Source organism: Cyprinus carpio, chromosome A7 (genome assembly GCF_018340385.1).
Source record: "Cyprinus carpio isolate SPL01 chromosome A7, ASM1834038v1, whole genome shotgun sequence".
Taxonomy (NCBI): domain Eukaryota; kingdom Metazoa; phylum Chordata; class Actinopteri; order Cypriniformes; family Cyprinidae; genus Cyprinus; species Cyprinus carpio.
Genome location: NC_056578.1, coordinates 25,005,271 through 25,032,484, shown reverse-complemented (window position 1 = coordinate 25,032,484; position 27,214 = coordinate 25,005,271). Strand labels below are relative to the sequence as shown.

Below are 27,214 nucleotides of genomic sequence, written 5' to 3'. Positions count from 1 at the left end.
TGTATGTTTATGCATTCAGGGGGGCTGGCTTTGGGCGGCGATTGCAGGGAGGGTGGGACGTACGCTTTCTCTGCTATCAGGCTAAAGTTAGCATTTTCCAAGATCCCCAACTGCACCTTTAACACACTAATTTCCATCTTAATTCAAACTGGAGGTTGCAAGGAGGTGTGAAAAAAAATGAGAGATGAAATTAGTATTTTGCTAAATGCTTTTTAGGGCTACAAGAGGTAATTTGCTAACTTTAGACATTAATTCATTTTATTTAACTTAATAAAAATAACTTATTTACTGAATGTCTTTATCTCTGTTTCATTCTGTTTTCTAAATACTGGTCAGAATTATTGTTTTATTCTGATTTTTTTTTTTTTTTTTTTTTACATACAGTATTTCTCTTCAAGAATACTTTGTATTCACTGTCACTTTTAGCTTATTCACTGGGGTTTGTAAAGCAATATTCTCTGTAAAACTTTATCTTTCTTTCACTCCCCCGCCTACAATTCCTACCAGACCTGAGACGCGAACCCACAACCTTCGGGTTACAAGTCTGACTCTCTATCCATTAGGCCAAGACTGCCCCAGTTATATATTGGTCTCTATACATAATATATATTAGGGCTGTTACAATATCAGGTTTTCACTATATGATTATCATGTTTAAAATAATTCACAATAACAATGTTACTGTGTTATCTTTGAAGATGTTGAGGGAAAGAAAAACAATATTATAAAGTGAAAGTGACGTGACATTCAGCCAAGTATGGTGACCCATACTCAGAATTCGTGCTCTGCATTTAACCCATCCGAAGTGCACACACACAGAGCAGTGAACACACACACACTGTGAACACACACCCGGAGCAGTGGGCAGCCATTTTACGCTGCAGCGCCCGGGGAGCAGTTGGGGGTTCGATGCCTTGCTCAAGGGCACCTCAGTCATGGTATTGAAGGTGGAGAGAGAACTGTACATGCACCCACCCCCCACCCACCCACAATTCCTGCCGGCCCGAGACTCGAACTCACAACCCTTCGATTGGGAGTCCCACGACTTCCCCATAATGGAGCTGTAACAACACAGCTAAGACTTTAATATAACATTTCCTATTTCAGGGCTAGCAAACTAAGTACAACTTAATCCTACAATCCTATATGGTGAAATTTGCAGGATGATGGAGGTAAAAGTGGGTGAACAGGTTGCTTGGTGTTAGTACACCTTTTTAGCTTACTTATTCTCCGTCTAACAGAATCCCAAAAAACTCCCACCCTGGCGAACTGACTTTTGTTGGGTGTGGGTACAGTTTCTCGCTTTCGTCTGTCATCTGCTCCTAAATGATTTTGTGTGGAAATATTTGCTACACATTGTGTCGGTGTCTTCTTTTTTCAGTTTTTTGTTTTTTGTTTTTGTTTTTTTGGACAGGTGGCAACCAGTGTTATACAGCCATGTACTATGTTAGACTGTCATCCAAAGTTGCTGGCACTGGCTTGTTTGGTCAATACTGGTATATTGCGACACAACCAAATACTTATATTCATATATCAAACCCATGACCTTGACATTGCGAGCATTGTGCTTTACAGTTTGCACTTTAGGAATCCGAAAGGACGAGATTTTAAAGGTCCAGTACTTCCTGGTGGTTTAAAGTGTGTGTGTGTGTGTGTGTGTGTGTGTGTGTGTGTGTGTGTGTGTGTGTGTTTGCGTTTGCCTGTAATTCTCTTTTTCTCCGCAGGCTGCCGGTTTGATCTACGTGGCTATTTGGTGTGTGGTAGATGCTATGAATGTCAATGCATATGTTTCACACCACTGCACTGCCTCCAGTTCTCCTCTTTCCACTATTCAGTCGAGTTGCTTTTTCTTTTCTTGATTTAGTTTATTGATCTCCTGATTTGTTAATATTTCATATTAATAGTAGGTACTTTGTGTCAAGCATGCAAGTGGTAAAAATGAAGGAATAAAATCTCAGGCACAGGATTCTGACACCAGGACAAACTGCTACGCACCAGGGTGCGACACACTTCATTACACATGCTCAAGATCACATGATGTTATCTCCGTATGCTGGATTCTGGAGCGTTACGAACCAAATGAAAAGATGCATTAGTATATCATAGACCTCATTTTACCTCCTCACTCACTCACTCTCTCTCCTTCTTTCTGTTTTGCCTCAGATGGTGATGGCTCCCAGGACCACCTGTTGCCAGTCTGCATGGATATTGCGTGTAATAGAAGTGCAATTTACCTGGTCAAGCCTGGAGAGACAGAGGTACACGAGCCCTCCATTATTACCGTGTCACACTCTTCCATCCCACCACCCTTTCATCCGTTTGCATCTGCAGAGTCAGTGAGCTCTGAGCCGCTGTGAGGACACTGACAGGACTGTTTTAACATTGTCAGTCTCTTCTGAAACCAATGGATAGCTTTGAGAGATGGATCAGTGGAAGGCTGGGCATTCAAACAGATTTCCTGATTTAATTTGATTCACAAGCTCTCAATTTGATTCAAGTTCATTTGATTCAGATTGAAGTTTTTTTTTTTTTTTTTTTTTTTAATAAATGAATACTTTTACTAAGCAAGGATGCAAGCAAGGAATTTTAAAATATTTTAAAATATACAACAACAACAACAAAAAACAGTCATTTAAATTTCAGACTGATTCATACCTATAACATATATTTTTTTTTAAATATTCATTAAAAGAACCTAACTCTAAGAGTCATTTATTGCAGTAATTGAGCACCACAGGATGCTCCATATGCTACTGATTCAATTAAAAGAACCAGTTAATAAGAATCATTCATTTGTGTATTGGACTACACTGGTTGCGTTGTATTTTTTTTTATTATTTTTTTTTTATTTATTAATCAGAAAACCAGTACTTTTGCCCAGCACTACATTTTAAAGGGATGAATGGATTGTCTGACATTGATTGATGAATTGATTGTTCTTCCAATCTATGGATCCCATAAGGGTCATTCAGGGAATCATTTTGTATTCAAAGCATGTATTATCCATTGAATATATGAAGATTCAAATGATAATAATAATAGATTGCAATGAAAGCCTATAATAATAGTGGCATATAGTTATTTAGAGCTCATTGTGTGAAGGGCTGCTGTGGTCTGGCAGCTCATGCTCTTTGCTGAATGTCAGCCTCACAGTAGAAGGCAGCGGTTATCTCTTTGCCCTCACACACACACACATAGTCCGCCTGTGACAGGCCTTGGGACCAGAGAGAAATGGAACAGCGATGGATGGAGACTAGGAGAGGGCAAGAATGTAAAGGGCAGGGAACACGTGTCAGCTTTTGTCCGCCTGCCATGGGCGCTAGTCTTCATCATCAGATATACTGAAAGAAATGAAAAGTTCGACTCTTTCATTATATTCCCATCTGTCCATCACTGTCTCTGTCCATTAAATGTCTTTTCTTCTCAGTTTTCTCCCCTTCCATTCTTTTTAGAGTTCAGAAAACAACAAGCAACACTGGTTTGAAAGCGTTTATTCAAAGAGAGATAGAGAGAAAACAAACACTTGACAAAACGTAGAGAATAACAAAAGACACACTTGTGTTATAGTCAAAGAACGCAGTCTGTGATTTAATTGGCACAGGGATTTCTCTGTTTTTAAGCATGTTTGTGTTGACGGGGGTGTGTTTGTCTGCTAATCACACAAATATGCTCTCTCTCTCTCTCACACACACACATAGTCTGCTAAATAAACTCATTCTCTCTGTTTTCCTTTCCAGCTCATCTGATTAATATTGACAGTGTAAACACATGTAACATCACACTCATTAGAGTGATTAGAGTCAGTGATTGTCATCACCCTCACACACACACACACACACACACACACACACACTTTTTTGGCTGGCTGTATAAATGGACACTTCAAAGTCACTTTGTTTTAATTAAAGATGGTGTGTGTAGGTTTTTGAATTTGGAAATTAAAATATTATCTTTATTTAGTGATGAGTTTACTATAATTAATCCAGGTTGATTTCCGGGCCAGGCTGATATTTCTGTTCACTTGAGCGGTTCGAAGGTGGCTTTTTTTTCTTAGCCAATGATGTGATTATGGGGCGGGGCTACCTGTGAAATGGAAGACAGGGTTGGCCCGTTTGGAATTATTTATTGTTGTTCCATTTGGTACTAATAACAGTGGCGCAGAAATTACCAATGGCAGCTTTTATAGTTAACATGAAATCAAAACTGGCAGTTCTTATTTGTTAATGGAATATTGCTGAGTGTATCATAAATTATATTTTTCTCAATGCATCACAATAGGTGAAGAAAAGAAATTCACTATTTCTATTTCATGCTGACTTTAAATCAATCTTTTGGTCTACCCTCCTTTGGTTACTGTTGCTAACTGAGACAAGCTTTACAAAATGTCTTATAGGAATGAACTGGAGATTTCAGTAATAGAGATTTTAGATTTTCAGTAAGATATTTTTATAAAATAGTAAAAATTTAATGGATCAAGATTTTTGTCATCTGTTACTTTAAATGCTCAAGCTCTTCAAAGTCTGGTGGATTCTGATTGGCTGCAAATGTTTTATTCATTCATCAGCTGGGAAAAAAACAGTATTGAAAGTGATTCCAATGATGTATTCCTCTGTATTGTTATAGTTATACAGCAGCTGTTGTGTGGACTTCACTTCTCTCATAGAATTAGAATGATTATTAAAACTTGATGGTTACAGTTATCCTTATAGTTATTGTCCTTGGTATGAATGGCCTTTAGCCTAATATTTACCTTTTTTTTTTCTTTTTTTCCATTTTACCTGTGAAAAGGTCTCATTAGCATGTTTTTCAGGTTTAGCTTCTCGCTCTATAGAGCTGTTTATCAGTAATTTTTGTCCTCAAATGTGAAACTATTTCAGAAACACCCAAATTGTTTTTCATAACCAATTGTTTTGACAATCAGACATCTATTTCCCGATGGTTGCATTTTGTTTACACCTGCACGCTATTCACCCTTTGAAAGATTTAAATGATTGCCTGGATTGTAGACATGGATTCTGGGCTCTGAAAGAGTTTGAGAAAGGAAGGGATCGCCACAGAATTAAACTATTCCATAAGCTGCAATGCAGCAAAGCAGCATCCATAAAACATGGTGCGAGAAAGAAAGAGAGATGGGGATGAAATGATGGAGAGCAAAGCAATAGATTGTCTGAGGTTGTAGAAGTGAGCATCTGTGTACATGTGTGTTGAATTTCAACAGAGTCGTGAGGAAGTGAACAGGGCAAAGAGAGAGGGATGGACGCTTTCATAGGCTGAGCTGCTCTCTCTCTCAGCCCGGGATGTCTTACACTTATTCATTTCATTTTCATGTACTCCTTAATAGCAACTTTGTTTCCAACTTGGCAGCATCAGCTGATTGTGTCAGGCCATTTATTTCATTCCTTTTTTCTCAGAGAAGTATAAATAATATTTACACTCACTCTCATGGCTCACACTCCGAATTCTGCCTGTGCTGTGTGTGTGTGTGTGTGTGTGTGTGTCTCTCTGTCTGGATATTTGTTCGTCTCATTGACTATGTATCTTGTGAGTCTGAAATCACCTAAAGCGCCAGTCTCTGAGCAGTTTGTTTAACGGTATTGATCAGTGTAAGAGTGGATGTGGCTTTGTACCTGACTGGTTCTTTTTATCATGGCACCGAAGCTACTAAGGGCTACATTTCCCAGACATCCCTGTAGAGACATCTCCTGAGGAGGTTAGATTGGCCATTATCTACTTAACCCATACGGGGCGCTGAGGCCTTCATTTAGTCTCTCGCTCAGGCAGCTGGTGAATCTGTCAGCACTCATGCCGTCCTGCTCCCCTCTTGTCACAGCACCACCTGTTCAGCTTGTATGCTGCCATTCATGAGTTTTTAATCAACCCACATATAATCTGAATAGTTTTAAACATTATCTAAACTGATTAAGGGGGAATGTGTGCAGATTTGAATATGGTAAAATGTGCTAATGGGAGCTGAGAGTGCTGTGCACTTATTGGCAGCTGAAAGCGTTATCAGAAATTAGCCAAAATAGAAGTTTTATCAGATAAACAGTTCCTCCAAGAAACACAGCGCACAGAACTCAACAGAAAACTCCACAGATTTGTGCATTCTTGTCTTTTGCGAAGGTTTAAACATCCCCTATGGTTACTAGGCAGTTGGTAAAGTGTTCAGAATGTTTTCTAGGGCTTTGTGTGTTTGTGCTGCAGAGTTTAAGGTACAACCTTGGTTAATGGTGCATTTTGCTACATAAAGAAAATGCAGTATGCATGCATTGCAATGTCTGATAGCTCTGGATTTTAACCTTTGACTATTTTTGTGAAATGCTAGTTTGGTCCTTCCTGTTTAATGTCATTTGAAATAATTCTGAAGAAATCCTCTGAGCTTTCCTCTAAGGGCACTGCGCAGGCCAAGTCATTAGCTCTTTCCTTAAGTGACTCCTGCTAATGTTCTCTACTTTAACATTCACAAATGTCTGTCAAGGGACAACTTTTGTCATCCACTTTGCATTTGTTTAGTCAGTGAATGGGTCTTTACTGATCTGGCACCACTGCAGTACGATGCAGCACCTATTTTAGTTTATCAAACCTCACACGCGTCTGAAAGACATTTATGCTATGGCCTTTACAGATTGGGGTCAAACGATTCCTATTGTTATAAACAAACCATATGGTTCACCGCCCACATCTCATGTCTAACCATGCCTCTGAAAATACCTTTCTTTGACTCTTGTTAAGAGTGATTATAATAATTCTCTGTTTTGACAGTTTGTCCTGCAGTAATGGCATTTACTGTAGATGTCTTCTCTTGAATCCTTAGTTATTTGTAATTTGCGTTTCTTATGTCTGAAGAATATAAAGAGTGAAAACATAATTGGTACTAATGATTTCTCACTGAAGCAGTGCTGGAACTGTTGAAATGAATATTGAATATGTAGCTCTCTTGTTTTTGAGAATTACTCTGGGCAGTGTGATATGTCTGTTGCCAGTGTCACAATAATCGGTGACAAAGATATCAAAAATTTGTATTTATTTATTTGTTTGTTTGTATATTTAATTAAATATCACAAAACTTCACAGTTTGTTTTTTAACAAGTAACAAGTGACGTGACATACAGCCAAGTGTGGTGACCCATACTTAGAATTTGTGCTCTGCATTTAACCCATCCAAAGTGCACACACACAGCAGTGAACACACACACACACACACAGTGAACACACACACACACAGTGAACACACACACACACAGTGAACACACACACACAGTGAACACACACACACAGTGAACACACACCCGGAGCAGTGGGCAGTCATTTATGCAGCGGCGCTCGGGGAGCAGTTGGGGGTTCGGTGCCTTGCTCAAGGGCACCTCAGTCGTGGTATTGCCAGCCCGAGACTCGAACCCACAACCTTAGGGTTAGGAGTCAAACTCTCTAACAATTAGGCCATGACTTCCCCAACGACTTCCTTTTTTATCTGTAACCACATGGCTTAATGCTTTTAAACGGTGAAAGGTCTTTATTTGAAAAAATAAATAAAAATGTAGGCAATTTAATCAATATTAATACTGTAATAATATGTTACTGGAATTGTTCACTAACAAAAGAAAAATCTGTCATCGCTTGCAAGCCCTCATGTCATTCCTAGGGTTGGGTATCGTTTGAATTTTATCAATTTCGATTCTTTTCGATTCCCAGTTTCAATTCCAATGTGATTAAATAATGATATCAAACATTTATCCTGTGTCTCTTTTTTGCAAACCATTTATTGGCGCTGAATACCATGAACATAAATCAACAGGTTACATAAAAAACTGGACTCTTTAAGAGTCGTTTGTGTGCAAAATAGAACTGCATGATTCTGGATAAATTGAGGTTTTTTGTTTGTTTTTTTTCCCCAATGGAAGTTGTGGTTCTCTCCTGATTCTAAAAGAAAAAAACATTAGATAACTAAACAAAATCACATGTAATTTATGAATTAATGATTAAATGACTCACTCAAGATGTACTTGTTTCATTACTGGATGAATCAGCATTCTTTGAAGGAAAACGCCACAGTTTTTCCATATTCCACTATGTTCTTCCCTCAACTTAGACGAGTTGATACGTACCTCTCCCGTCTTAGTGCATGCACTCAATCACTGTAGCATGCGGCGCCACTGTGCTAGCCTTTAGTTTAGCACCATTCATTCCTTAGGATCCAAACAGGGATGAATTTAAAAGCCACCAAACACTTCCATGTTTTCTCTATTTAAAGACAGTTACATGAGTAGTTACACGAGTAAGTATGGTGACACAAAATAAAACGTGGCGATTTTCTAAGCGGATAAAAAATGATAACTATAATGTATGGCGGAAGAGTTTTCAGGAGTGATGATATTACTGCGCCGAGGTCGAAGTTCTGCGAAGTGCTCTTCCACCATAGATTATAGTCATCATTTTTATCCGCTTAGGAAATTGCCATTGTTTATTTTGTGTCACCATACTTACTCGTGTAACTACTCATGTAACCGTCTTTAAATAGGGAAAACATGGAAGTGTTTGGTAGCTTCTAAGTTCATCCCTGTTTCATTCATGGCAGACAGCTGCTCTCTTTACAGTAGGTCAATGGCAGCGCAAACGCAAATTTAAATGTTCAGATCACACTGGTGTGATCATACGCTGCACGGATGAACCAACAAGTGATCACAACATTGTAATCACACGTCAAAGGTTGAGGAATGAAATAGACGAATCATTGTAATTAAGGAACAGAATCATGTTGGTGTTTGAATCGTGTTCGCAATCTTAACCATCTATTATTAAAGTGCTTTGTCATGTTGATGGTGACACCTCTCTTGCAACATGTTTAGCTATCAAAGATATTAAAGCTTTTTTTGGCTTCTGATCACAAATGTAGCCAAACTTTGGAGCACTTAGATTAGCGAGCAAGGTCATGCCAGATCACTAGGTACGGTCTACAGATGAAGAAAAAAAAAGCGCATAGTAATTGATAGGCAGAATCGAAATTTGAATTCCACAACAAGTATCCGATTCTCTTCCGAAGTCGCTTATGTACACCAAGGTTGCATTAATTTGATCAAAAATACAGTTAAACAGTGATGTTGAGAAATAAAACTACTGTTTAAAAAAATCTTTATTATTAATCAGTAGTATTTTTGTGTAGAATGTGATATTTTTTCAGAATTTCAAATCAGTTTCATCAATTTAATGCATTCTTGCTCAAAAGTATTAATTTAAAAATAAATATGGCTAAAAAATATGATTAAAATAAATTTATTTACACCTTCATGCAAATTACATTAATGCAAATTATTAGGAGACTTACCATCGCTATAGTAATCTTGTGTTAACCTGTCACCTCACTACAAGCTGCCATTGCAACACTAGCTACAGTAGATCGCTCCCACCAGTATCGTCAACAAAGCTTTTTCCACTACAAGCTATGTATGCACTCATGAAGTGTCAAAATGTTGCTAAAGGCACTTTTTCACCCACCAACCCCCACCCCCAAACTGCCAGATCCACCACCAGTCCTTGCTACGGCTCTCATTATTTACAAATTAATCACTGCCTGCAGGTGACCTTCAGTTCTGGGCACTCTCACAGGTGCATGTCTATAGTCTTTTCTCTTCAGACATAAACACTGCATGCTGTAATAACAGCCTGTACCCTTCCCACCTTTCCTGCCATCAACACCTCTGATCTGACACGCCTGTCTCCTGATTCTTGTACCACATTTCCTTACAAATTGTGCTTCTCTCCTCTAGGGAGGCTAATGAAGAGGCTGTCTGTTGTAGATACTTTTTCACACGCAGGGAGGAATGGCATGCATTCTTCGTAATGCAACGAGGGATGAAGCTTTCTTTTTTCCTTTTTTTCTCCTGGAGTGTCATAAAGATGGCAGTTAATTAGACATTGAACTTTCATATGATCTGTCAGTGGCACCTATTGATGTAATGGCACCTCGTCTGGTTTCATCCCACCGGCGAGCTCTGATTTTAATTTCTTGGCCTAATGAAGCTTCGCAGCTGGGATGTGGGAGCGGTGGAAAGCGAAGCTCGGCTAAAACAGGGACTTTTTGCGCTTTAGTAAACAAAGCCACGGGGACGGAGTCTTGGCAATGCAAACGTGATGATGTCTCCCTGACTGATATGAGGGAGGGAGGAAAATAGGCCATTTGTATTCTGTGCACAGCATCTGCTCTAAAATACCCCATTACTTTTGCTAAGGAAAGGCTATCATGGTTTTCTGCATTAAAGAGATCATTCTCACCCTCTTCCCCTCTCCGTCACTTTGGCAACAACGATATAGTCTAATTCGCTGACATTTCAGCTATTCGGTCGCATGGTGTTTGCTGGGCTCATGTCGTCATTTACACAAATGAGACACTTCAAATGATGTTACTGCCTCATAACATGACAAACTGTCATGTGTGCCGTGAACAAGTAGAGCAATAACCTATAAAACTGAAGTAATCGCTGGTGCTGAGGTGTCCCATCATCCTTAGTGTCTAGACGCTCAGGGCGTTCCGGTGGCATTAATGCAGGTCTCTCCCAGCTGTGTTCAGCCAATAAACATCTTAAAGCAGTAAGCCAAATGAAAAAAATTAGCGTGTTTTCTATGGTAGTTGGTTAATTACAGAGTGTCTCATTATCCTGGATGACACTGATTAGCTTCCCACTCTTTTCTGTTTGATTGGACTTAAGGTGTGTGTGTGTGTGTGTGTGTGTGTGTGAGTGAGAGAGAGAGAGAGAGAGAGAGAGCATGTCTGTGTGCTCCAGTTTGGGTTGATTGGGTTTATCAGTAGAGCAGCTGAAAGCTGGATGGGAGGCTGATTCTAGCAGAGTTACCTCTCTCTTCAGCAACAGGCCCATCCTACCACACATTCACCACAAATTACCTATTCCCTTCTTTATTCTCATCTACAGGCTTTCTAATCGCTCCTCTCATCCATCACGCACACTCTGAGAGGCCAGTTATAGTCTTAGACATGCAAAAGTGTCTTTTTGTACAAGTCATGCCACATGTTCACCTGGTCAGCCTCAACAAACTGTCAGGTTGACGTTCACCACAAACAGGATGATAAATGTGCAGAGTCTTTGTTAGAAAGGCCTGACTGATTCTCAGATGAGCTCTCACATCCTTTTAAACAGTGAGTGGAGTACACAGGCTCTCTAGGCACCTGCCAGAGGAGTAGCCCAAATCCCCCCTGACCTGTCAGAATGTCCAGGTCTGTGTGAAGCAGATGGTGGGAAATACTCTCTTGGTCGTATGGTGGCTTAAAGTATAATCTGTTTACTAGCCTTGAATTATTGACTTAAAACCTGTTCACATTTCTCCAAAGGCTGCTGATAAGCAGGACATTTTGCCAGTCACATCCCATCGAGCTTATTTCTGCATTAATTCTGCACTGTGCCTTTTACATCCCTCATTGTGTGACCCTGCTGGCCTCCTCCATTCCTCCGTCAGCAATAGAGTTCAGGGATGCCGGTGCATGTAGCGTCTAGGCTGTTTGTGCAATGGTACAGGTCGACACTGCCAGGCTGGCTTGCCGCCAACAGTCTTCATTGGCCAGCAGCTAATGCTGCCAACACCTATTCCCAACGGCAGCTGGTTTGGGTTATTTTTAAACTTTTGAAGGATGTTTTCAATGTAGATCAAACCTGCTCATATTCAGACTTACTGTCTGCATGCCAGGCTTGGCACATGCAAGCAGTTCTCGCTTTTCATTGTAAAGCAGGACATGTCTCGCCATCTAATGCTCAATACCTTTGCTGGCTCAATCGTGTCTCAGTCTTTCGTGTTTGCTGTTTTTCTCTCTTGCCTTTCCTTAACCTTCTAAAGGCCTGTTAATTCCACAAAAACTATTTGCTGTAAAAATTTGGCGTGATAAACATTTTGAATGAACAGCTGCTAATGTGTCTGTTCAGACCAATACAAACATTGGCACTCACGAATGGATCATTTTGCTAAACGACAGTGAATAACAGAGGAAAAATCCAAAGCAACTCTGCTGTCTCTGTACTCTGTATTTGTCGTTATTTGATAAACGGTACCAAAAAAAAAAAAACGTCAGAATGGCTTTTGAAAACCTGTGTATACTGTAAATACTTAATTTCCTCTCCATGACAACTGGGTGTCTGAAATGGAAAACTGTGCAGCGCTTTGCATACCTTGGAAAGCGGTGTATTTCTGCTTTTCTATAAGTGTCACTTGCTGTCAGAGACAGTTCATTCTTAAATTTAAAGGTTTGAAAACACTCATTATCAGAGTAGTAATGATCTCAAACATGGATCAGTTTGACTATATCAGCTAGAAGGACTTGAGTAGACCCATTCCGTGTTCACCACAATGTCAGCCCACAGCCTTGTGATTTCCATCTACCCTCCCTAATAAATCAATAAGACTTAGCATTAACCGGCAGTCAGCACTGATATAAGTTAATTTACACAAGCAGACACGGAGTGATGGAAGCTGATTGTAGATGGCCACAAGGGCAATGACTGTTTGCATAATCATTTCTATGTTGAATGAAAAGAGTCTTCAACTCAGAGTAATTCAGCTGGGAGTTAAGGCCATTCTGTGTGAGTGGCTTCTGGAGAGAAAGATATGGTTTTCTTTTTGTATATGAAGCATTACTGTAGTTCTTAATAGTAGAATGGGTGTAAAGGACTCTGGGATAGCTCACACACACAGGAACAGAACTGAATGTGTGCATGCATTTTATAATGTCTCAACACGTACCAGCATGTACACCAACTCAGAGTCTTTCATAAGGATCATTTGTTTTATTTCAGCATTGAGGTTCTCAACAATAATGGCCCTAGTTTAGAAATGGTTTGCCAAGCATGTTTTAATTTAAAACCCTGTCAGTATTTCCACTTTGTTATGATGAGTCATCGGTAAGTGTGCCCATAAGCTGTCATAACGTCTCATAACCTGTTTTAACAGCCCATCAGTCAGAACTGCTTACTTAGGACCTGTGGTGGGGGTTGAGGTCTGGCTCAGCAGTACTGTGGGAGGGAAGTGCTCCAGGAGCTTAAGAACCATTAAACATTCATTAATTTGAGAGAGTGAAAGAAAGAAAGAAAGAAAGCAAGAAACAAGACAGGAGAGAGAGGGAAAATGAGAGTAAACATAGGTCAGTGAGTACTGAGGATGTGTCTTTCTTGGTTGTCATTCATTCAGCTCATCATAGGATATCTGGCAGAATGAATTTATAAGTAGACCTTGTTTCTCATAATTTGAAGATGTTTTCATAGTTGGCAATCATGAAAAAAAAACTTGACATTTAACCATCACACATTGTGACATCATGTAACTCAAGGTTGTGTGAGTTACCTCTCCACGCTCTACCACAATCTCTATATGGGATTTGATTTTAACAAACCTTAGATTTTCCTTACAGAAGCAATTTTTATGTTTCTAACTCTGAAAGTTAGCTATTGTTATATCTCTAATGTTTAGCGGTTAGTTATTGTTATGTCTCATCAGGGTTTTACGACTCATCATATCACTGAGTCAGGTTTGCTGAAAGTGACCAGTGACTTATTACTAGTTGTTGACTCAGGGACAAACATTGTATTATTGCTACTCTGTCCTACCGCTGCCTTTGATAAAATAGACCATGGTATCCCTCTTTCTCTTCTGGAACATTGGGTCTGCATAGCCTTAGCAAGGGCATAGCCTTACAGTGGTTTAGTTCTTGTCTTAAATATAAGAACTTTTTCAGTAAGTTTGAGCAAGTTTGCCTCATCTTCAGCCCCTATTGTGAGTGGGGTTCCTCAGGGGTCTATACTGAGTCCGCTTTTTTAATCTTCCTCTCACAAGTATTATTGGTAAACATAATATTACTTTTCACTTCTATAATGATGAAACTCAGCTATATTTGCCTTGGAAAACTGGTGACTCCATCCAGCCTTCTCTGGACTGCTTCAAGGACAGTCTTGGTTATCAAATAACTGTCTCCAGCTCAATAATGACAAAACAGAAATAATTATTTTGGTCCCCTGAAAACAAGATGTTGGCTGGTTTATGAGCTTGGTAATCATTTTCCTTCAATTTTGCTTGAGGTAAGAAATTTGGGTGTCATTCTTGAACTTTGAGCCAAACACATTAACTTTTTTCAAGAACATTATTTATGAGCTACAAATCATTTCTAAATTTTCATCATTTTTGTTTTAGCAGGATTTGGAGAAAGTTATTCACAGTTTTATTTCCTCACGATTATTGTAATTCCGTCTATCTTGGTGTTGCTCAATCTTCAGAAGATTCAAGAATGCCAGAATGCTGCTGCAAGGCTGTTACTGTAACATCAGCCCAAAAAAAAATAAAAAAAATACAGTCATATCACTCAAATTTTAGTCCCCTTCAGGCTTCCTGTTGATTTTAGGATGTTGATTTAAGATGTTTGTTTTTAAAGCCCTTAATGATCAAGCCCCATCGTGCATTAAATATCTTATTCTCCCTTAATCATCTAGCAGATCTTTATGATCTTCTGATAAAGCACTTTAGCATGTCCCACAATCTTATCTAAAAATTATAGGCTAATACAAGTTTTTTGGACGCTGGCATTAGCCTATGGAATCAGCCACCTTTCACCTTCAAAGTTAGTAATTGTTTTAAATCGACTCTAATGGCTTAAAGGTTAGTTACAGTGCTATGTCTCTAATGTTTTAAGGTTAGTTATTGTAATGCCTCTAACTGTTTGACAGTTAGTGTTGTTATATCTACACTCTAGTAGTTTAAATGTTAGTTATTGTTATGTATTTGGCAGTCAGTACTTGTTACATCTCTAGCAAGTTATTAATGTTCTGAAGTTTTTTGAATGTTTATGTTTCGGATGGTATATAGGTTAGTTATCATATCTTTAATTGTTTGGCTATTGTGATGATTTCAACTGTTTGTATGTTTTGTTATTGTTATATCATTAACTGTATGAACTACATATAAAATTTTAAGCCATAGTTTAACTGAAATAGTCCTAGATAATCTGTCTGGGAAATGGTTCTGCAATGTAAACAAACATTGCAAGACTCTCACCTTTACCCATAATGAGGTGGCTAGTCTACAGTGCACACCATGAATCACGAGCTTGACTTCTATTTTCTTTTTCAATGGAGAGGAGACTAACATCAGTTAGTTCTTGCTTTAGAGATATTGTCAATATCAGCTTTAGACATATTCTTTTGTACAAATGCAAAATAGTTTGTAGAAATACTGTACACACACCCTCTTTTTGCCTGATCCACCTTCAGCATTGCTAATTCTGGTTGTGTACCGAGGGCCAGGAGAAAATCTTATTAGCAGCCATTACAGAATGCTCTGCCTTCTTTCTCCTGCATTCTCTCTTTCTCACTTTCTCACTTGTGTCCATCTCCCCCCTCCCTACATATCTCTAGTAATCTCTCTCTCCGTCCCACTTGTCTGTGTGCCTCTATCCATATGGATGCAAACATGCAGAGATGCACCTGGCTCTCTGTTTTACATTCATGAGTGAGTGAAGCCTGTAGCATCTGTACTTGTGCCTCCCCCGGAAGCGTGCAAATGACCCTACCCAGAGAGTGAGAGGACCATAATGCCACACTGCATCAGTCCAAAATTTTTATTTATTTTTGGCAAGGTTGTTCACATGACCTGTTAAATGTGACTCATATCAGACAAGTGACACACCTAAACTGATTCAATTGCTTAAAACATCCCTACCCTGACAAATTCATCATAACATTAACAAATTTTATAATTTAATGCTATATTAAGCCTGTGTGATACTTTCCGCGTCCGTTAGTGTCTGCTATGGTGCGCGTGACGTAAAAATTGTCATCGGAGAGTGTGCGCGGAGGCTCTGAGTGGACGACCGTGTGCCTCCCATCTTTTGTGACCGCGCAGACATGTATGCACGGTCAGTAGGCTTCAAAAGCACCAATTGCACATGTGCAGGCTGTGTGAAGAAGCCCGTTGCTACTCGAAGCTGTACATCGATAAAACAATATAAAGACAGCCAGATGTGCAATAATTCTGGGCAGTTGTTTGTTCACATGTTTGGTGAGGAGCGGACCATCAGCGTACACTTTCAGCAGTATAAATGCAAGTAATCCGCGCCCATGCTGTCCGTGTAGGCGTCCGGATTGCTCATGCAGAAAGTATAACACAGGCTTAATGTTACTTTAAAAAATCAGAAGAACTTTGGACTTCAAATCTTGTGCATTAGCATTAACTTTGTTCAAAGTGTCACAGTATTTCACGTCTAATGCACAGTAATATATATTTTTAACAAATTTATATTTGTACTTTCTGCATTATACTTAATAAAGGGATTCATGTCAAGGGCCACATTGAACTGTGGTGTGAATATTGTTAACTTTTATAAAGCTATATTGCTTTTCTTTTAGTTTAGCAGTGATCTCTTGTAATAAATGATAGCTGATGTACCTGAATTGTCTTTCTTTGCTGCTCCAGTGGGTGCCAGTGCTGACAGACTTCAGGAGGAAGGATTCTGTGTGGGGATTTGTGCCCTCTCCAGACTTTCCCATCACCCTGCACTTAGGAGACTACAACCTGGATGGTTTTCCTGATGCCCTCGTCATCCTCCATAACACCAGTGCTAGGTAAGTCAGCATCAGTGATGGATAGCCAAAATCTGTACTCAAGTACAAATAATGTTGTTTATATCAATAATTGCGCAAATAGGAGCAAAAGTAATGATACAACTGATTATTTGCACGAGAGGAAGAGAGCATCCAGTGAAATTACTGCTCAAATAATGAGTACTGTTTACATAGGATCTGATTAAAGTTCTGTATAAAGCATTGGTTATGATAATGGTGAAAAAAAAATATATGAATGGAGACATTATGAAACTATGATCATGTTTCACTTGTTTCATAACGCACTAAAACACTATATTTGCACATCATCTTGAGGTAGATATACCAGAAACTGGTTTATGCAAAACAAAACATCTCAATCTAAAGAGTAAAATACTTTACTGGAATGGAGGACCTACTCTTAAGAAGTTTTTTTTTTTCACACAAGTTACTTTTGTATAGAGTACATGTGGTGCATTAGGACGCACCTCTCGAAGGCAGTGACTTCTGTGTTATTTTTTAACAATATTGAATCGTAGAGAAAGAACCTATACTTCGTTTAAAAGAAAAACTCTCAGCACCATATTACTTTTACATTTTTAAACCTAGCAAGTAGTGCTTAAACATTTTTGCAAACATACAAGTATTTTACTTCCTAAGAAACAAACCAGGGCTAAAACCCAACATTTATTACTTTTCCTTTTATCTAAATAAGATGTTTTTGTTAACACAGTAGCTGTTTTTCAAAGCACTGCAGCATTTGTTCCTTCTCTTTTTTTTTCTCCTTGAAAGAATTTAAACCTTAAGTTGATGCATTTCTTGGATGATCCTGATAAAGCAAGAATATGGGAAACTTTCTACACTTTTGAGGCATTTTATGTTTTTCCTCTCCACTTATAATATTTTTACATGATCATATTCCACCTTCTATCTGACCATGCTGCATTTATGTTGAATATTATTTTGATTTTGGAATTATCAGTTTTTGCAGCTTTCTGTAAATGGACTGTGGGGATAATTTCCATGTGTTAGAGTATGTCTGTCATGCATCAAACATATAAAAAAAAAAAAAAAAAAAATATTGGTTTTCCATGATATTTTCCTACTGAATAACTTAAAATAGCATTTTTTGCATCATACATCACACTGCAGTCACTCTTCTGTTAACAGTGAATAAATGACAGGGTAAAGGTTGGTTGAGTGTTAGCAAAGTGTTGCCATCAACAAAAGTGATAGAGCAAGTGCCTGTGAAGAGCCAGAAGCTTGTCGCCTGTCTTCGATCTGGCCTGACCTGAGTGAGGACAGGCAGGCCTGAAAGAACAGCAGGAAGGGCATTATCAGCCCTCTGATTGAGATAAGATACTAGAGGCTCTGCGGCTGCTTTTAGAAAACAAAGACAACTTCACATCATCCTGAAGGGCAGGAGGTTTGTGTCTGGACTCAGAGAATCAAATGAGTCAGTTTAGCCACACACACAGAATCCTAGAAAACGCTTTTCTTTTTTATGATCTGCTTATTTTTGGTCTTTAGTGTATGGTCTTCATGCTTAATACATTAAGTTGACCTAATCTTTAAGTCAGTAGAGGCTTAACCTTCCACTCGTGTCATAAGGATTTAGTGTTGCTATAGTCTCATCTAATCACCCCACAGCCAATCTCATCATCAGCACTTTCATAGTAATCAGGCAACATGCATCCAGAGACCTCAGAGATACACCAGTGTGTGTTCAATCGTCCTGTTGTCATTACCATCGCCTCTTAATGGCTAAGATGCCAAGGAGAGTGATCTGATTCTCATCAGCCAGGAGCTGGATGTTAAAACCTCCTTTCCTCACAGATGGCCACTTTCTTATCTCACACTAATCTGTGCTTGGATCACTCTAAACCCTCCCATGAACCTTCTCATTAAAGACCGCAGCATCTTTATATGAATCTTTGGTCGTGTTGTGGTTTACCTCACTTTCTGCAATTATATCATTAAGGGCACACTTGGTTGCCTTTTTTCATTAAGTTTTTTTCTTCTTCTCTTTCCTCTTTCTTTTTTCACACTCTTCACACTCACTTTTTAAATTTTTTTATTATGCTCTTTTACAAGGTCTTGATTTTGTTTTGGGGTGGTACTAGAACAGGCTCTCATACTAGGTTGTTCGAAAAACACATTATTTTTCACATTTTACATTATTACAACACCTCTCTCCCCAGCCTGGCATGAACGGCTGGAATAGTTCCTGTATTAAATAAAGGCCCGCCTTCTGAAATACAAAATGCGCTGTGATTGGTTAGCTGGGCCAGTCTGTGTTGTGATTGACATCACTCGGCGCCTGGTCGGGAAATGTCATGCCCCTTACCATAGCCGTCTGCTGTGAGCTTCAGTGTAAATATTGCATCAAAATCAAATAAATTTGAGCACAATTTAAACCCGGATGATTGTATCCACTCTAAGCTTGTCTGCCTTGGTAAAGCTAGCGTGTCCTCAGCATAGTGATAACATTCATTGCCTTCTCTAGTGCAGCTCAAAATCTCATCCCATTCGTCGATCTTTGTGATATCACAAATCACGGAAAATATGCCATGTAGTCCAAACGAGTCATTCGTTGTAGTTTTTGCAAAGTGATTTCTGTTGAATAAAATATCTCCGTTTGAAGTGGACTTTGAGCTTTGTAACTTTGCAGATCTTTTTTATGCTCAAACAGCATCACTCGAATAAAGCTTATTCCATAACTTTAATTCCATTTTTTACCGATTGAATGTGTATTTGAATATCTTTGAATAAAACAAAAAAGGAAGAATTTAGTGAACAAATATTTTTATGTTGAATATTTGGGGCTAGTGGTTGTCTAAAGGGGGCTATATTCATATGTTCATGAGGTCAGAGGAAGCATCCTGATATGTGATGGATTTAGATGAATAATGTTGTGGCAGTTTCTTTCTTTCTTTCTTTCTTTTTCTCCCCAAAACCCTTTAAACGGCATCCAGCCCATTTTGTGAACAAAGGTTGTCATGGTTTCTGAGGTGATAGAGTGTATTGGAGTTGGTGAGGTTTTTTTTTTTTTTTTTTTGAGCAAGCGAGTGGGTGGGTGGGTGATAGAGTATACCCAACCAGCCAGAGACATTTTCAAAGTCAAACCCATTTAAAATTGAACTGAGAGCTTCACACTTGTTTTAAATGAGGCATGCATAGTCTTCAGCAGATATGGCAAGTGTAAAGATTTATACTCATCTGAATGTTTCGGGACCATCAGTTGATTAAAACATGTTTGTATAAAATTCCGTGTTTCAACTTTTTTATCTCTTCAAGGGTTCTTCATCTCTCCATCCTCTTCAGCTTCAGACCGCCTCATCAGCCTCTCTCTCCACTTCTCATTGGACTTCTGTCACTTAGTCTCTCTCTCTCTCTCTCTCTCTCTCTCTCTCTCTCTCTCTCTCTCTCTCTCTGTCATATCCTCTTTAGGCAATGTAAGATAAAGGGATGTCATTGGTCGTGAGGTGTAGATGCTATTTTTAACTTCTGTTGTGCTCTCTCTTACCAATTTGAAAGTTTCCAATTCAGTCTGAAATTTTAGATTTTAAATCATAATCATGTGCCTGGGTGGAAAGGACATTTTAGCAGTTGTTACATTCATAAATCATAAGTCTTAATTTTGAAAGTTGCAGTTTTCTTTTCAAGACCAGTCTGTTTGTGTGGTTGAACAGCATCCTAGATGTGTTTTCTTTTTTGCGCAGTCTTACAGAGCTACCAGTGACATTGTATGCCTTATTCATCATAGCACAGTGTTTAAGGGATTGTTCACCCAAAAATGAAAATTGTCATCATTTACACACGTTCATGTTGTTCCAAACTGTATCTTCTGTTGAACAAAAAGGAGATATTTTGAAGAATTGTTTTTGTCTGTAAAATTGAAATCAGTGGAACACATTGACTATCACTGTATGAATTTTTATTTTTTTTTAAATCACTAAAACGTTTTTATTTTTCCTCTGAAGAAAGTAAGTCATAGTGGTTTGGAACGACATGAGGGTGGTTAAATTATGACACAATTTTCATTTTTGGGTGAACTTTTCCTTTAAAATCCTATTTTGCTTCTGTATTTTGATGTATTACTGAGTGAAAATTTTTATTATTTTGTCCATCAGGAATTGACTTGATTGTGAAAATTAGACTTGGTTGACGTCAGCAGAACTGATGAATCATCCACATTAAGAGAATAAACCTGTACTAAAAAAGTAAATGGGCTTCATTTTGATTTAAATTCAACCTCAAATCACACACACAAAGAGCTTTTTAGTGCTGACGTTCTTATCACATCTGCCTCCTGTTCTTGAAGCAGAGAGCAGTATTTAGATTGCCCCATCTATAGCACATAAGTGTGTGTGGACATACCACTGACTTACTGCTGGAGTGGTAGTATTTCTAGGCAGAAGTCAAGCCTCAGTCCATCACTGACTACATGAGTCCAGTTCACATGCTGACACTGATGTGGAGAAGCTCTGGAGGAGATTAAGTCGCTGTATGTTTCTTTCACTGACGATATTCTGTACCTCTGACACGCACCTTCCCATTTTATCCTTCACTGTGTGTATATATACAGTAGAGATCATTTTGTGTTAGTGTAAGTCACTGTGTGTCACTTTCTGAGAACATGACTGTGGGTAAGGAAAAGCTGAGTACAGTGTCTTTTTCAGCTGAAACAATGTCAACATTTTGAGATATTTAGAATTTGCTTTATGGCTTTATACTACACTGATCTCTCTCTTTCTCCACTTTTTTTTTTTTTTGTTTTTAATTAATTATGCTTTATTTTTGAGATTTATTTATTGAAAAGTTGAATAAAAGCCATAAAAGAAAGTGCTTTGAAGTTTTTCAGTATCTAAAGTTGAGGCTTATTGAAGTTGCTTAAGTTGTCCAGAAAGTGAGTTCCTTTCTATCTTTCGTGCTTTCTTTCATTCTTGTCAGTGTTGCTATTTGATTGATAATGACATCATAAACACATTTTTTGCCCGCTTGTCTACTACACATTGACTGACAAAATGTTTACTTTAATATCTTGCCAAGGCAAGCATTTTGGCCACAAAATTGATTTAATATGACAAGTGAAGACTAGGGATATGCGGGTCTAGTTAACTAGTCAACTAAACAGTACAGCTCCTACTAGTCGACACTGAAAACAATAGTCGATTACACGACAGAAAAAAAAAATATATCATTTAAATAACCATCATTTTATGTTACGATCAAATTCCCATTGTTACATTTAAAACATTTTAAATAAGTTAAAATAAAATATTTGAAAAATAATACATTATTTTTAAAAGTGTTGCGGAACGTAAACTACATTTTTACCTCAGGCCTCACAAGAGTTTTCTTTGTGTCAGTTGTGGCGAGCTCAAAAGTGTCCCCGTCAAAGATGAGCAAGGTGTGGGGTTATTTTGAATTAGAAGGAAACGGAAAAGTTTTGTGTAAACTGCGTAATGTCAAATTGGCTTACAATAACTCTACTGGAGCGATGCGTAATCATATTCAATACAGGCACGTAGGCATTAGCTTAGAGACTAGCCAAAGCCAGCTAATGTCAATCACTACAGCCCGCCGCCGCTGCGATCCCGTCCACACTGTCTATTCCTCGAAGACCCACTTCGGTGGTGCTGCGTGATGTCCAGGCGCTTTCCGAAATTCTGTTGACTTGCTATTCGTTATCTCTGTGTGCGCGACTTCAGTTCCTGCTAAGCACGTTTTTCACGTGCAGGAATATGTTTCAATCAGCCTGTTTTAATGCGCATTTTGAAGAATCGAATGAGAAACAAGTGATGGAAACACCAAATTTCAAATAAAAATCCCTTAATTCGCAAAAAAGTTTTAACACTTGCTTGATGTGTTTTTTGACTCATGCAAAAAGGATTAATGCGAATAATGGGAGATGGAAATGCATTTTGCAAATAAATTCCTCCAAGCGCATATAAAAAAAATATTTGACTTTGCACTATGAGGCGGGATAACTTGACTAGCAGTGAACTGATCTCGTTCCACAACATCTGAAAAGTTGTTATAGTCATTCTGAAATGCCTGAGCAAAGTCTGTCATCAAAGTATTTCTGTATTATGTCTTACACGACCGCGTTCCCAAACAGCAACATGCACGCCATATTGTTAATCCCTAGTGTGCGTAAACGTTCTATTGAATTAATAGGAAATTGTATGATTTTTATGAGAAAACATCACATAAAAATTCAGCGTTTTTAAATCTGAAGTATCTCTGTACATGCAAGCACCCCAGGCATGTAAATGGTTATTTTTTTTTAATATCGGGAATTTCCCCTACTTATTAAAAACCTACGTTCATTACAGTAGCGAACATCATGAACATGATAAACATCAGACGGACACAACCTCAACATACAACATTTTACATGGAAATGGTAATGCTAGTAAACATATTTGCTCGATCTTGGAGAGTCTGAAATAGATGTTTCTCAATCAGGACATTAAAAATTTACACATCATAACTTATTCAGAGAAATAACTTACTAAATACATTACGGATTTAACGACATTTAAAGGCTTTATTTCCAAGAAGTTAAGCTTTTTATTTCAGTATAAAGCAATATTAACAGAGGCTATCATATTATTCATTGTAATATATTCAAATCCATTTCTGATACTAATACGTTTATGTTTAATAATTCCTAAAATAATTATGTTCATAAAAAATGGGCTATATTTTGTGTTGGATCAGTTACCTGTCGTCAGTGCGCAGCAGACACACCCACCTAAACGGTTTAAATATATCTCTTATAGATTCATAGATTAAGTATTTCAAATGTAGGCTATTATATACACGCACACACAACGTTTTTTTTTTTTTTTTCTTACCATCTTTTGGGGGCTTCTTGCTTTTAGACTAGTCGACTAGTCAGATACAAAACTTCCATTTAAACGACAGTCAAATTAGTCGTCGTGCACATCCCTAGTGAAGACCCAGAGCAGCTGCCTGTCCTGAATTGAGTGTCAAAGTACCAGTACTTTACGTCAGAAATTGCTGCTTTGAAATACATTATTGACATGTAATCTTGATTAACAGTTTTGAAAATTTCAGTCTTCCCCCATTCGGCTACATAGAAAATAGCTGCCTCAGGGGATTGCTATGATATCTGCAGTGTGAATGGACTTGCCCAAAATTGACATTGCTACACATGCACACACAGAACTGATTCTGTGACACGCTTTTACACACATTTACTATGGATGTTTAACAGTGTGACTAGGCATGACTACAGCCATCTCAAGAGAACAAAGTGTGCATTCTCTTTCCTGTCATTTTCTTCCACCTACTCTGCTGCTTCTGTGTCCTCCTTCAGCTTTATTTTCCCTCACTGCTGTTTGGCTGTTGAATTGGCCCTTGGTCTGATTCGGATAGAGAGAGAGAGAGGAAAGATAGTTGAGAACAGCTAAGCAAGCACGCTTTTCAATCTTCTCTTTATCAGCAGATTTCATGTCAAATACCTGGCCCATCTGCTACACACTCCCTTCCTTTCCCATTCGGCTCTCCTCTGCGCTGGTGTCCTGCCCAGGTGCTTGTTTGGCTTCAGATGAAATGAAGAGTGGCAGAAGAGCTTGGTCATCAGCCCTCTGACTCACCAATAAAATCACTTTAAGAGGGCTAAGAAGAAGACTGGCTTTGTTCATCTTCACACAGCTCTGCTTGCGTTGATTTTTTTGTTCACTTCTGGCCGTGTACTGTAAATAATACACAATCACACCATCTCGGCCTCATTAGATCACACTTCTGCAGTACGAACACATTGATCAGAATTCTTTAGCTTTTCCATGAATCCAAAGCTTAAGATCTCATCATTAGCAGCAGTGTGATCTTGTCCCTCTGATACAGCGTTAAGAAGTTGTGTAATCATTTTCCACTCAAGCATTCTGCACTGATGCAGAGATTAAATGTTGTGGTAGCCTCAAAAGCGAGAGAGTGACCTCTGACCTCAGAGCTAAGGTTGAGATTATGTAGACAGCAGTGAGAGTGCTCCATCGCCCCTCATTTTCATGCGTCTGGCGAGGACGTTGTTTTGCCTGATAAAACATCTGGACACAATGTTGTTTTCTGGAACGCATCCAGCATGTCAGGATTTTTCCCTTCCTAATGGTCACATTAAGATTCAGCTCAAGTCATATAGTTTGCTTCTTGATACAAAGAATGTTTTTTTGCTCTTATTTGTTCTTTGTACATTATATACGAGTGCTTTCAGCAGAATCTGTTAAACTTTCCAAACTGATAACACTACATCTGTCATATTTTATCGCTGTCACACTGTAAAAAAAGAAAAGTTGACATAACTTAAAATTACAAGGCAATTTGCTGCACAGCTTTTTTGAGTTTACTCAAAACTTAAAAACAAATAATTCAACTAAACCAAATCAATTAAAAAATCTCACATCTCCCAACTTAAGATCTTTTGTTCAGCTGATATAGTTAAAAAAAAAAAAAAAAAAAAAAAAAAAAACAACATTCAAAGTGTTATCACATTCAACCGTTACTAAATACTTTAAATGTTCTATGTTTAACATTATAAATTGTTAACACAAAACATGTTACAAAACTAGCAATATAAGTGCAAGTTAAAGGAATTCGCTGACTTTTTGGGACTTTAGCTTATTCACCGTATCCACCACAGTTAGGGTGAGGCTCCTTTTCGTCTGTTCAGTGTTGGCACACTTCATTGCACATGCGCCAACTTCATGGTCGTTACAGTGCGCATGCTCCAACCTCCAACCCAACTTGTATGCTTGTTAACTTGCATTTACAAATCGAATTTACAATTAATACTAGGTTGGTCCAACGATTGTTGAACCAACGTCTTTTCACCAGTTAAGCCAACATTTTTGCATTTAATTGTCCAGTTAACTAAAATATAATCATTAGTTCATCTTAGCTTTAGGAAAAACTTAATATCAAAATAAGGGATAGCAACAAATTAGACAGTCTAACCTGTGGCATATCACCCTGTTGAAAATGTCCCTTGAATACAGTCTCATAATAAAACATTATGTTAACTATATCGCTTTTATTTTGTTGACTGTACTATAAATAATTTATAAAAAAAAAAAAAGAGTGGAACAGATCATGAAATTGTTGGGTTTTTTTATTCATTCATTATTTATTCATTACATTTATTAGTCTGTCTCCATCAGTCTTTTTAAGAGGTACATATCAAACATAAGAGCTCCAGTCTGATTTTGGCACGCAGTTAACAATCCTCCGGAAATGAAGTGGCTGCTAGCTGTGATTAAATCAACTTTCCTCTGTGTCTGAGAGGAAAAGAGAGACACATTAGACAGCAGCTCATGAAAATAAAGAATGATTATAGTGAAAAGATAAAGGCAAGGGAAAGGAGTTTGTTTTTATGTTAAATCAAAAATGAATTTAGATTTGTACACAGAAACAAGTATGTTAGAGCAGTGTGTTTGTGTATGTATGTCCCTATACTTGTCAGTGACTGTCCATATGTTGGTTTGTGTGTTGAGATAGAAGAAGGGAAAATAAACTACATTCCCATTGGTGCATGCTGAAGTCTCTGGCTGTGGCCGAACATGATTGAGTTTGCTGAAGGCTACTCCTGTTACTCACCTCATCCTGTCAAATGCGCCAAACTCCTCCACTGCCTGCCAGCAGCTCCTCCTCTACACACAAGAGGGCAATTAACAGGGTGTTTCCCAGTTCCTTCGTGCTCCTCTATTGCTAACTCTCTCTTTCTCTCCTGTCACTTTTGTACATCAAAGTCATTCTCCCCTCATGCAAATGACCCACTCGATAGGACTGCCGATATGCCGTGGGCTAATGGTCCCACCCCCTCTCCATTCCTGCCCATTTACGCTGAAAATTAATTAACGTTCTGCATCAACAGCCTCGGGATGCCCACCAGAGCTTGTCAGGGAAGAGGAATAATGCGTTGATCTACAACAGAGATATTTGGAAGGGCCCAAAGTATTTAAGAGATTTTTTATTTTTTTTTAATGGCAATTGGCTGTGTCCCACCAATGAGGCTAGACATCATCCCCACTCCTGTTAAGTCCTGCAGACCTAATGAATTTTAATGTAAAGGACACCATTGAAAATCAAATTTATTTTCATTTGTCAATTCAAATAGAATCAGCAGAGGAAAGCACAGCTAAACAGCCGGAGGGCTGCACTGAAAATCCATTTGTGCGCCGGCTCCAGCGCGGACGAGAGTAACCAGGCCTTTGCTCGTCTGTCTCTCTCCACCTCTTGTCGCTCTTCCATACCCACCAACAGAGCTGCCAAGAACACTTATCTGGTGATTAGGGTGGACTTGATCCAGATGTTACAATTATGAAGTGCTGGATCACATTTTTTCCAACATCTTTCTGACATCTCTATCAAGGATCTTTTCATGGCAGTTCAGATGTAGAGGAGCTCTGTAATGAGATGTGTGGTGGTGGACCCCAGCTCTCTCGTGAACACAGGTGGGGTGTAGAGGTATGAGCTGATCTGTAGTCAGGCAGCAGGTGGGTGCCCATCTTGTGGGCCAGCAGGTGTGTTCTGGCTTAGCAGAGCTCCTCAGAGACTTTATCATTCTCTCTCTCTCTCGCTCTATTTCTCTCTGTGTGCTTCTG

General features: G+C 38.6%; 1 protein-coding gene across 3 annotated transcripts in view; it reads left to right on the top strand.

Moving 5' to 3' along the window:
* LOC109083860 (T-cell immunomodulatory protein-like) overlaps positions 1 to 27,214 on the top strand; it is a 124,555-nt gene that overhangs the window by 46,551 nt on the left and 50,790 nt on the right. For all 3 annotated transcript variants that reach the window (XM_042760584.1, XM_042760583.1, XM_042760585.1), the window contains 2 exons: positions 2,164 to 2,258; positions 16,456 to 16,604. In XM_042760584.1, coding sequence (XP_042616518.1) covers positions 2,164 to 2,258; positions 16,456 to 16,604 — 244 coding nt within the window. The remainder of the gene's footprint in view (positions 1 to 2,163; positions 2,259 to 16,455; positions 16,605 to 27,214) is intronic.